General features: G+C 46.3%; 1 protein-coding gene across 1 annotated transcript in view; it reads left to right on the plus strand.

Moving 5' to 3' along the window:
- Window positions 1-13,097, plus strand: part of LOC138304294 (zinc-binding protein A33-like) — a 160,270-nt gene that overhangs the window by 134,873 nt on the left and 12,300 nt on the right. Inside the window, exons 6-7 of the mRNA XM_069244239.1 lie at window positions 6,781-6,803; window positions 6,906-7,024. Of these exons, the coding sequence (XP_069100340.1) occupies window positions 6,781-6,803; window positions 6,906-7,024 (142 nt within the window). The remainder of the gene's footprint in view (window positions 1-6,780; window positions 6,804-6,905; window positions 7,025-13,097) is intronic.

Here is a 13,097-nt window from a genome sequence, read left to right on the forward strand (position 1 = left end):
ACACTGCAGCAGATCTTCGTTGGTGGATAGTGGACGGCAAACTTTCCCAAGTAAAACCGTTTTCGCTACCACCGCCTGTGACCACAGTGGTATCGGATGCTTCCACTCTAGGGTGGGGAGCTCATCTGGGGGACCTGGAGATCAAGGGTTATTTCTCTCCAGCGGAACAGATGTTGCACATCAATCTGTTGGAGTTGCGGGCAATACATTTGGCACTCAAGGCCTTCCTTCCTTCCCTTCGTGGTCAGTCGATTCAGGTCCTGACTGACAACACTACCGCGATGTGGTACATAAACAAGCAGGGAGGAGTAGGGTCGTACCTTCTCTGCAGAGAGGCTCTGCGACTCTGGTCCTGGGTTCAGGACCATCAGATTTGCTTAATAGCAAATCATTTGGCCGGAGCTCCGAATGTACATGCGGATGGTCTCAGTCGTCGCTACTCAGTAGATCACGAGTGGCGTCTCCATCCGGACCTGGTCCTCTACATCTTCGGGATGTGGGGTACGCCTCCGGTGGATCTATTCGCCACTCGGGAGAACGCGCACTGTCCGTTGTTCTGCAGCCTCCAGTATCCGTTGCAAGGAGCGTTGGGGGACGTGGTTCAGATGTCCTGGAGCGGCCAGTTGCTTTACGCGTTTCCCCCCCCCCATACCCTTGATTCCTCGGGTTCTGAGGAAGGTTCGTCAAGACCAGGCCCAAGTCATCTTGGTGGCACCGGATAGGCCGAGAAGGGTGTGGTACACAGACCTACTTCAACTCTCTGTGCCCTCTGCTCAGTCTCCCACTCAGGGCAGACCTCCTCTCACAGTCGCAGGGGCAGGTTCTACACCCCCACCTCCAGAGCCTGCACCTTCATGCCTGTAGATAGAACGGGGCAATCTGAGTTCCTTTTCTCTCCCACCAGATGTAGTGGATGTTATTCTATCGTCCAGGCGACACTCCACTAAATCCATTTATGCCGGTAGGTAGGCAAAATTTGTGGTTTGGTGCGGAGAGAATCAAAAAGATCCCTTAAAGGCCCACCTTTCAGATGTTCTTTTGTTTGCTCTCGATTTAGCACAGAAAGGCTGTGCGGTAGCTACAGTTAAAGGCTATTTGGCAGCTCTGTCTGCTTTTCTTTGCCTTCCGGACCAGTCTTCTTTATTCAAATCTCAGATTGTAAATAGGTTCATTAAGGGATTAGTTAATAAGTTTCCTCCCACGCCCTTTCACATGCCTCAGTGGGACCTGAATCTAGTATTGACATTTCTGATGGGTTCGCCTTTCGAGCCTTTGCATTCATGCCCGTTAAGACACTTAGTTCTAAAAACTGTTTTCTTGATTGCAATTACATCTGCTAGAAGGGTTGGGGAGCTTCAAGCCCTTTCTGTTAAACCCCCATTTACCATGTTTTTCCCTGATAAAGTGGTGCTGAAAACCAGGGCAGCTTTTCTGCCAAAAGTTGTCACTCCTTTTCATATGGGACAGACTATTACCCTTCCCTTGTTCTACCTTCCTCCCCACCCCTCTAAGGATGAAGAGACTCCATCAATTGGACCCTAAGAGGGCTCTTAGTTTCTCCTTGGGGAGAACAAAAGACTTTTGTCTCGATGTTCAGCTTTTTGTAGGGTATGTTGGACAGCAGAAGAGCAGAGCGATCCAGAAACAATCTCCAGGTGGGTCATCCTTTGTATAAAAGTTTGTTACTCTCTGGCGAAGAAAGTTCCCCCTGAGAGTATCCGGGGCCCATTCCACTAGGGCTAAGTCGGCAACTTCGTCCCTAGCAAGAGGAGTTCCATTAGTGGACATTTGTAAGGCGGCAACTTGGGCATCCCTCCATACCTTCGCAAAACATTACTGTTTGGATTCTGAGGTGAGGAGGGACGGCCATTTTGCTTGCTCGGTATTGCAAGATTTCTTGGTGTAATCAGGCGGGCACCCACCACCGAGTGCGGTACAGCTTTGGGACTCTATTCATAAGGTGGGGAATCCACAGGTAGTTGTATCCATCAGAAGAACAAGTTACTTACCTTTGGTAACGCTTTTTCTGGTGGATACACTAGCTACCTGTGGATTCCTCACGGTCCCTCCCGCCTCCCCGTTGCCTGCCTGATTGCACAGATATCTTGCAAAAGTTTATATTTGTTTATGTATGTTTATATGTATGTATGTGTGTGTGTATATATATATATATTTTCATGTGAATATATGCAATTATGGGAAGTGTTCTTGTGTATGTATTTTTCTTTGTTTTTTATGGGTCGGTTCTCACCTGTTTGCCTCAAAGGCACGAAAAAAATGAGGTGACACTGACGTCAGCACGCCGACGAGGACCTCTTATTGGCATGGTGACGTCAGACGGAGTCACATGGAGCCATGCCATTATGACGTCCTCGTCGACGTGGACAGCTAGGAAGAAGACTTTCCGTCGGATGCTGGCGCAAGGACGAATTCATAAGGTGAGGAATCCACAGGTAGCTAGTGTATCCACCAGAAAAAGCGTTACCGAAGGTAAGTAACTTGTTCATTTGGAGCTCTCTCTATATTGGGGTACAAACCTCCCTGTCCTATGATCAAAGAACCCTTTCTTCTTAGGATCAGACTGGGACTGGTTACCACTATTCCCTTGGGAATTATTTTGGGGGCCGTTAAAGAACACCTTATTTTTACGTTTTTCACCCCCCTCTTCCTTCTGTTTGGAACCCCGACCATCTTTGTGGGTGTCTCCTTTTTGGACACTCTGGTGCTAGCCCAGAGTTTTCCCCCCTCAGCAATGTTCCTGGGATCAGTCAGCTTACTGTCAAGTAGGTGCTGGTGCAACTCTGTAAAGCGAATACTGAGCATATGCTCCCCCAGGCTTAAATTGTACAACCCACCATAATCACTGATTTTACTTCCCTGCACCCAGCCATTCAGTGCCTTACTGGAAAAATCAGTCTACCCAGGTTTTGTTTGGGAACTTGCTACTGTCCCTGAATCTTTGGTGCTACTTTTCAGGGGTCAGTCCAAATTTGGCAATCAAAATGGTTTTCATGGGAGTGCACTTGTACTGGTCCTCAACCTCTGTCAGACGTGTGTCCTTCCCAAGTGTAGGGACATGTTTCCACAGGCCCGCCCCCCAGTACTCTTCAGGAACCCCATGTTCCCTCTGCAACTTCATAAGCAGAAATCCACTTGTCAGTGTCCTCTCGCACCACATAACTGGGCACCAAATCTTTGGGTATACAAATCTTCTTGTCTCCATCAGATACTGTGCGTATGCTGTAACCGTCACTGTTGGACTCAGACTGCCTAGACTTGAGCCCCAGCACTTTCAGTTCATGAGCCAATATAATTTCCTTCTCAGTTAAGGCTCTTTCAGCCTCAGCTTGTTTGGCTTCTCTCTCAGCCAACCGCAGCCTGAATTCTCTTCCCGCTCTCCTTTCCTCTGTGGTCAGGCCATGACTTGAGACACTGCTCCCTGGTTTAGCAGGGGGCACAAATCCAGGGGTGTCATCCTCCACTGCTGTTGGCACCTCCTCAGGAGAGCCAACCGCTTGCTCCCCCAACTCATCATGCTCTTGTGAGCTGGCTTCTGCCTGGGCCCTCTGCGCCTTTTTATACTCCCTCCTGGAAGCTCCATGGGTAGGTACCCCATCCCCTTGCAGAAGCTCTTCAGCAAGTTAACTGTGTATCCCTCCAGCTTAGCCAGGTCAAACTCCCCAGCTCCACTTGTGGACCCAGCCAGAGACATGATGTATAGGATTGATTAAAGAATGTCAAACAGGGAAATTGTAACAAAAAGAAAACAAATCAAATTGACCTTTTTAGGTAGTGTACACGTAGCTATTGTATGGCACTGCACAAGCCTATCCTGACCCCTGATCACCAATGTTAGAAATGGGGCCTCTAGTTGCCAGAGGTATACACTCTTGTCTAAGTAGGGACCACAGTCCTAGTCTGGGTTAGTCACAACACAGTCCAAATTATCCTGTGCCTACCCACTGATAGCTTGGCACTGAGCAGTCAGGCTTGCCTTAGTAGGCAATGTGTAAAGTGTTTGTGCAATAAATCATACAGTTGTGTTCTTCGTTACCTGGGATGCACCACAGAGGAGATGTGTGGAAAATAAGGTTGCATCTGAGTTTCCGACATGGCACAGATGATGCGCTGTTTCTTTCCACGCTGCAATGGGTTTGTGTTGTTTTTCGGCATGCAGCCTTGGTTCTTCACTGCAATGCGGGGACATTTTGACACCCATGGACGATGTGTTGAAAATCCTTGACGCGCTGGAAGAAGGAGCAGGCGCTGCATTGATCCGGTAGGTGATTCATTAAATTTCCCATCACAAGGCAGGTGCTGCGTTGAATATCCGGTCAGGAAGTCGGTGTTGCGTCGTTCCGGTTGACTGTGCAGTGATGTTGTTGTTTTTTTTTGTGCTTTTTAAAAAAAAGATTTTTAATTTTTTTTTTAAATTAATATTATTTATTTATTTATTTGTTTCCAGCGACAATGCTGGCCTTGCGTCGCATTCTGCTGCCGTTGCGTCGATTTTTCAACACACAAGGAGTTTCGTGAAGGGATGAAGTCTTTGTTGGTCCTGAGACTTCAGAAACAGGAGGCAAGCTCAATCCAAGCCCTTGGAGAGCACTTTTGGGGAAGGCAGAGTCCTTCTACTAAAGTCAGCGGTTAGCAGGGCAACAGGGCAGCAGTCCTTCTCAGCAAATCGGTCCAGATGAGTCCTTTGGGCAGCCAGGCAGCTCCTCTGACAGGGGATAGGTGTAGGTCCAATAGTGTCTGAGTTGGTGGGTCAGAGACCCAGTCTATATACCCAAAAATGCCTTTGAAGTGGAGGAGACTTCAAAGAGTGGTTTTGAAGAGCACAAGTTCCCCTTTCAGCTGAAGGGGGGAGGGATGGGGGGGATTTATTAGTCCTTTTATGTCAGGCCCTCCACCCTTCCAGCCCAGGAAGACCCATTCAGTATGTAGATGTAACTAAGTGTCCTGCGTTTTTGGTTGTCTGGGTGAAATGCACAAGGGAGCTGTCGACCAGCATGCTGTTTTGCTGAATATCTGTGAAACATTCGAAAACCAAGAATTAAGAACCCCAAACATTGGCTAGGCAGGCGCTCTGGCCTTCTGAAGAGCCACCATGTCTACATTGAATGTTTTCTATTCTAATGTCTTGCACTCGGCAGTGCAGCTCCTATGCATCCACTGACTTGAGACCTTAAGGACTCTATTGCCCTCCTTTTGAACGTACCTAAATAGTCTTCACTTAAACATAATCTGTACCAACCTTCCTAATTGAGCAGCAGTTGACCTTCCTTTGCTGTTATCTGTATTGGAACATTTCAATACGACTTTGGTTGCAACCCTTGCTGTTGCTCTCTCATTACCACTTGTGTTGCAGCTCTGAGGACCTTGCACAAAAAAACACAACCAGAGTAGTCCAACATAGTGGCTTGTTATGCCTACCTTGGATGATTGGTTTATCTGCATCTGTGTAATTGATGGGAGACCTCATTATGTTTCTTTCCAGATGTACTCTGTAATTCACTTCCTGTTCCAAATGATTTTTGTGATTTGTTCTGCCTTCAAACTAAATTTCCTTTCCTGCTCGATTTCAACAGTGCATCTTCACACACAATTGTACTGTCCAGATGAAGGCCTCCTTTAGTCATAATAGGGTCAAAACACTGTGATGCATGCAGACTTGACCACATACCGCCAAGTGTATATACAGGAACAAATAATGGACCCAACCCCCTGTTACTCTGCAACCTGCTCTTGGAGTCTGTTGCTGTTCTCTCTGTTAATCACCATTTGAAAGTGTGGGTGGGTGTATGTGTGTTCATCTCTTGAACTGATCACTTTACTTCTTGATTGATTCAATTATATAATTGATAGACTTTTCTTTACAATTGTGCTACTGAATGACAGTTTACACAGTGTCTTAGTTAATTGTTTTTGACTGCATTAAGTGCAGTTGGCTCATATTGAAGTGAACCATCTGAATTGATGCAATAATTTTGTCATCTTGTATCGCTTGTGAGAACATTGATTTTCCTTATAGCTTTGTAAATGCACCGAGTCATTTCCTCTCAGCAGTTCCGTAGGACTAACTCTTCTCTGCCCTCTCGTTTTCTTCCTTTAGCCCTCCACGTTCCCTCCACGCCCCTGCCTCTGCTGCAGTTGCTAGTGGGACAGGATTCTTCAGTGTGTTTTTACTTGAGAGAAACCTTTTGACTCCCGTATTTTGGTATTTGTGAATTGAACTTGAACACATACTTGTGCTATCAATCAAAAGAATATAATCTGTTTTGTTAAGTTTATGGAGCAAGTGTATCCCTTCAAGTTTCAAACTTTTAACTCTTACCTGTTTTTGCTTCTTTCTGGTGGGCTTTTGAAACACTACAAAGTGTATGACCAAAAGGTAAGTTTAGCTTAGGTGTGGTCTGCTGGTTTTAAAAAAGACGTGATTTGGTTGCGATGATCCCTTGTGGTAATTGCTGAGGTATGGCTGGGATGTGCTCCTTGGTGCCTGCAGCCCAGAAATATCCTTTATAGGAGGTATTGCGGCTCGCTCTTAAAGCAAGTGTGTGGGTGCTGCTCTGTGCCTAGGCAGGGTTGAAGTGACTGTTCCCTGGCAGGGTTTAGGTTTAGTGTAATATGGAGGCATGGAATCTGCACCCAAGAAAGACCAAAGACTTTGCACTATAAGGAAGTCTTTCACCACAATCATAAAATGGAGAAAATATTTTAATACCTAAATCAGCTCTTTGCCGCTTAACATTCTCATTTATTTTGTTTCCTCAACAGGGCATTCAGTCTTGTTTGAAAAGGTATGTGCAAAACTACTTTTGCTGTTTGAATTCCTCTTTTTGTCTCGGGAGTAAAAACAAAGTGGTATTCTTTTCTCCCCCCCTCCTTCCTCCCACTTCTAGATGTTCGAAGCTAAAGAAGGTCAATTCTGCAGTGGTGTCCACAGACCTACACAAGCATGCACCCAGGTGCCCAACTGCCCTTTCCTTGTGGAAGAAATTGAAGACCACCATCTGCTCAAGTAAGGAATGAGGTTTAGCATGTTCAGTGGTCGGGGCAACTTTATCTGACTGCCATGCCAGTGGTGGCTTTAATCGCTGCTTGGGTAACCAGTACTGAAGAAATGTGCTTGCTTGAGTCACCAGAGATCATTGGAGAATGATGAAATAGTAATTTGGCAGGTGCTAGACACCTGAATGATGATGATTTCATTTGAGAATTATTTGGCTCCACTTGTGGCCTGGATGGGGCAACAAATACAATACGCCCAGGCAGTGTGTAGCAACTAACATTGGATCAGACCTCTAGGATTGGCTTTAAATCAGAGAAAATTCTGATTGAGCAGATCACAAAGCTCGGCGACTCCATGCAGAAGGAGTAATGTGGACTAGATTGGCGCCTTCGCTATGGCAGAGTAGCATCACCCTCTGCCAGCAGCAGCAGCTGCAAACCTTTTACAAGAAAACCATGATAAACTGCGTTTATCATGGTTTTCTTGTAAAAGGGCCGGGCCATGGGGCGTGACTGGGACCTAGGGGTGATGCATAGCACTCCCCTCAGTGCGCATGTATGTTTGGCCAGCTGTCTCAGGCCGTCCAAACATACATGCGCACCCTAGCCTGGCTCTCCCTAGCCTGGCATGGTGTTGCGAGGTTGGAAACAGCAGGCAGAGACTTCCAACCTGCCTTGGAGCGCCCGCTCCGTTTCATCCTAACACTATTTTCATGCACCCCACACACACCCTCACCCTACTCCCTCTGTTCCCACAACGCACCGCCCCTTTTCCTCCCGTGAGCCATGACTGAATGTGGAGGAAGTCTGGCTCAAGTTTGGCTGGACCCAGTAGTGGCTTCTCAACACTGGCAGATGATAAAGCCAAACATGTTTTTTTTAATAAGTAAAAGGCCTATGGGATATTGAAGATCCAAATTATACAGTGTTTTCTTTCCATACTTTTTATTCATCGTAAAGGAGAGAGGGAACAAGTGAAAGAAAGATGAAAGTTCTGGTGGTGGAGCATAGTTGACACTAATAATTGTCACTTGCTTGTTACATCTTTGAGAAAGAAATAGTGCATGCAACAGTCTACTGTTGGCAGGGTAGTCTGAAATGATAGACCCTCAGGAAGAGCAGATAAACGGTTGTGTATTCCCCTCCCTTCACTTTATTAATGTGATCAACTGTTGATTGCCCTTAAATTGTCTCCAAATTAAAAGGGAGGAGTCACAAAATTGTGCAGTGAGAAGGCAAATTTTGCACCATACTACCTAGCTATTTTGACTTTTTAGCAAACATTGATGCTAAGGGGATCATCATGCTATTTTGATACAAAAGGGATCCTTGTGCTATTAGCCCTGTGAGTGCTGAGGCTGGCTAACTCAGTGATAGGCACTTTTGTTTGGGGGGGGTGGGGGTGCTGTATGGCTCAGTTGCGACTCCATACTGCCCCAAACGTAATGGAGCAGGGCCATATAGAAATCACCACTGCTTGCTGATGTCACCTACTCTGATTCCACACCCTTTAACTTTGATCTGGAACTCTGCAGCTTTGACGGTCGTCTTTACAGCTGGAGATTTTTTTTTTTTTTATAGGGAACGTTGTTCCCTTCGAAAATGACACGATTCAAGCTGTTCCAGCGCTCCAGAAAGCAGATGCCAATCACAGACCCATACAAGGTATTGCTGTGGTACTTTGGCTCAGGCCATCACTTTGTCATGCGACAGGTGTGCCTTCATGCACGCTAAGAGTATTTTGGACTGGGAATCTAAACTCTGTTGCAGGACAGAAGAGGTTGTTGCTGAAGCATTGGCCATGCTCCAGTTTCAGGTAAGGGGTATGATCCCGTGAAAATTCCTCTTCTGTCTAGAAATATTCTGGGAAGTCAAAGTGCAGGTCAAGCATGACTCAATCCCATTCTGACACTTGAAGCCTAGTGATAAGAAACAAGGGTGTCATAATAAAGATTGCACTTAACCAATGTCGCCTGGTTTTCAACCCTGCACTTGGTCCTATCCGTTCCCAAAATATTCCTGGGCAGATTACCTTGTAGCAAAAAGCAATATTCAAAGAAGCCATGCTAATGAGTTTTCATGTGAATCCAGCTGCCTCTGGCATTCCTTCAGTCCCTATGGAGTCACAGGAGTCTCCAGTCAGACTTATGCTAGTTGGGCTGCATTTGTGGGACCTACTACCAGACCCATACTGAATTATGCTCGGATTCGAAAGTCCATGCTGGTTCCTTTTGTTCCAGGCCTGCCAGTTGATGATCTCATGCCGGTTTGTAACTGCAGACTGACACCTGACTGCTCCAGGTTAGTGTTTTGCTATGAAATCACAAAAGTGCATACAGTGGTTTTAAACCGAATTCCAATCCCAGGCCTCTGCCTTGACATCAGGATTTGCAGAGGATTTGCACTCTTAAGGTCCAGTTTTCTCTCTGAGTGAGATGCTAGTGTCCCTCAGAACACAAATGATGATGAGGGGGAGTGATTTCTGCCACATGTATACTGAAATGCCAGTGGGCCAGACACATTTGAAACAGAGCTTGACTCTCCACTTGGACCCCCAAATGAGGAAAGTGCTTTGTTTGCTATAGTCGCATGGATGGCAGTTTAATTCTAGAATTGCAGTTTCCCACTATGAAAACAAATGTATTAACCGATCCTTCAACTAGAGCAAGTTGTGTCTGAGCCACAGCCTTTTATGGTAATCCTTTCTGATGTCCTTCTGGCTACATGACCCAAGCTATGCTTATGCCTGCCAGTAAGTCAACCTGTGGGTAGGCAATGTAGGACAGTTGAAACTTCAACAAGGAAGGTCAATCCGAATTCTTTCCTAACCAAACCTCTGGTTGGGGAATTAAAGACTTGATGCTTTCGGAAACAAGTGTCTTCTTTGGCTTGCCCTACCATGTTGGTTTATCACAGTTTCTCTTGGATAGGTGCACTCATGCATTATAGGATAGAGCCAGCGACCTCAGGACCTTTTGGCCCAAGTGACACTGGGTGGTCAGGATGCAGTCAATTATGTACTCTGGATGGCCAGGACACTACAGACTGTATTAACAGAGAGTTGTTGGCACCAGTACCTTGCTCTAAAGGCACTATTAGTTGAGAGAGTTTTCTGGAGATGTACAGGTATCCCTAATGGACGTGCCCCTTGATGGCTCTAGGCTGGTATGAGAAAAAGTGGACAGTAATGGTACAGCTCATATTCTGGGGCTGCTAACACCAGCTTAACCAGTTCCTCACTAAAGCAGAACATTTAGAGGCTAGTACTGGGGGCTGTCTTAAAGCCTATGCTAGATTGCCAATCTGTGCTCCAATAGTTGACCTAGTCTTTTCAGGAATGTGTCACTGGTAGACCGTTTAAACCAACAGTAATAACATTCTTTGTATTTTACATCCTCTGCTGTAGCAGTAGACAAGCCACTTTAGTCTGCCCTGCCCCAGGTTTATGCTTAGGTGGTTGGAGGCACAATACAACATTTCCTCTCCGGCTGAAGATCCTTCACTTTGTAAATGTGGGTCTTACAAATTGTTCACATTTTCAATGCCCTTCCCTTATTTTCCTCCCCACCCCTCTGATGAGGAGCACTTTGTTACCCTGATGAAGGATATTAACCTGTTGTCCAGTGGTGTTCTTGAGAGTGCACCCGACTGAGGAAAGGACGCGATTTGTTTTTCCTTGTTCCAAAGGACTGAGGTCTCATGACACGCATTGAACACATTTGTGAGGATGGGTTCAAAATGCTCACTTTTGGTCAGATTGTGTACGTTCTGGTTGGTGTGCTTGGGTTTTTGAGACTGACATTTCCATATACTCTCCTGCAGTTCCACATGTTATCTTTAGTTCAGTGTAGGCTAGGTACACACTCAGTTTAATGTGCTCTCCTTTGGCCTACCTCAGCCCCTTGGGTGTTAGCTAAAGTGTTGGCAGTTGTCGCTTCCCAACTTCAAAGGTCAAGAGTGTTCTTAATCCTTGTTAGAAATGGGGTCTTTGGTTGGCAGTCAGGTTACCCCCTGTTCAAGCAAGGACCCTCACTCTAGTCAGGGTAAGTTACACACAATCCAAATTATCCTGGGCCCACCCTCTGGTAGCTTGGCACTGAGCAGTCAGGCTTAACTTAGAAGGCAATGTGTAAAGTATTTGTGCAATAAATCATACAGTAACACAATATAGCACCACAACAATACACCACAGTGTTTAGGAAAATTATATAATATTTATCTGGATATTTGAAGGTCAAAACGATCAAAGATGCAATAAGTAAAGGTAGAGATGTCACTGAAAAGTGATATAAAGTGTCTTAAGTCTTTTAAAAGCAAACAAAGTCTTTTTTAGCAGAAAGTACTTGGTTCGCGTGAAAAATCTCTGCAATGGGCCGTGGAGGAGGAGAAGCATGGAAACTTAGGGGGTGTGCGTCGATTTCATGGGCTGCACACAGTGATTCGTCGTTTAGTTTCCACGCAGGGACGGCTCTGCGTCGATTTCCGGCTCTGTCGTGCATCCTCTTTGGGTTGCAGGGTTTTCAGACGCCCCGGGGACTGTGCGTGGAATCCTGGGCTTGTGGAATGGAGTCACCAGCACTGCGTCGTTCCGGTGGGCGTTGCGTGGAGATTTCTTCCGCACGGCAGGCGCTGCGTCTATTTTCCCCTCTGGAAGTCTGGCCGCGTTGTCCCAGGTCAACTGTGCGTTGATCCGGTAGGCCATGCGTCGAAGTTCCGGTCACAACGCAGTCGCCTCTTCGATTTTCTCTTTGCAAAGTCTGGCTGCATCGTTCCTTTTCGGCGTGCGGGGAATTTCTCACTGCGGGGCAGGCTGTGCGTCGAATTTTCGCCGCACAAGGAGTCCAGTTGCAAGAGAGAAGTCTTTTAGTTCCTGAGACTTCAGGGAACAGGAGGCAAGCTCTATTCAAGCCCTTGGAGAGCACTTCACCAGAGCCAGGGAGCAGCAAGGCAGCAGTCCTTCACAGAAAGCAGTCAGGTGAGTCCTTTGGGCAGCCAGGCAGTTCTTCCTGGCAGGATGCAGGTTCTGGTTACAAGTTTCTTCTCCAGGAAGTGTCCGAGTTGGATGGGGCAGAGGCCCGGTTTATATACCCAAATGTGCCTTTGAAGTGAGGGAGACTTCAAAGAGTGACTTAGGAGCACACCAGGCCCCCTTTCAGTTCAATCCTGTCTGCCAGGGTCCCAGTAGGGGGTGTGGCAGTCCTTTGTGTAAGAGCAGGCCCTCCACCCTCCTAGCCCAGAAAGACCCATTTAAAATGCAGATGTATGCAAGCGAGGCTGAGTATCCTGTGTTTGGCGTATGTCTGAGTGAATGCACAAGGAGCTGTCAACTAAACCCAGCCAGACGTTGATTGTAAGGCACAGAAAGATTTAAGTGCAGAGAAATTCTCACTTTCTAAAAGTGGCATTTCTAAAATAGTAATATTAAATCCAATTTCACCAGTCAGCAGGATTTTATATCACCATTCTGGCCCTACTAAATATGACCTTCCTACTCCTTTCAGATCAGTATCTACCACTCAAACAATATGAGGACAGCCCCAATGTTAGCCTATTAAGGGAGCAGGCCTCACAGCAGTGTAAAATGAATTTGGGAGTTTTACACTATCAGGACATTTAAACTACATAGGTATGTGTCCTGCCTTTTGACTACACAGCACCCTGCCCTATGGGTTACCTAGGGCATACCTTAGGGGTGCCTTATATGTAGAAAAAGGGGTGTTTTTGGCTTGGCAAGTACTTTTAAATGCCAAGTAGGATTGGCAGTGAAACTACACACACAGTCCTTGCAATGGCAGACATGAGGCAAGGTTAAGGGCTACTTAAGTGGGTGGCACAACCAGTGCTGCAGGCCCATTAGTAGTATTTTTAATCTACAGGCCCCGGGCACATATAGTGCACAGTACTAGGGACTTATAAGTAAATTAAATAGTCCAATTGGGTGTGATCCAATGTTACCATGTTTAAAGGGAGAGAGCATATGCACTTTAGCACTGGTTAGCAGTGGTAGGTAAAGAGCGCAGAGTCTAAAAACCAGCAAAAATAATGTCCAAAAAGTGGAAGGAGGCAGGCATTTGAGTGACCAC

Source organism: Pleurodeles waltl, chromosome 7 (genome assembly GCF_031143425.1).
Source record: "Pleurodeles waltl isolate 20211129_DDA chromosome 7, aPleWal1.hap1.20221129, whole genome shotgun sequence".
Lineage (NCBI taxonomy): Eukaryota > Metazoa > Chordata > Amphibia > Caudata > Salamandridae > Pleurodeles > Pleurodeles waltl.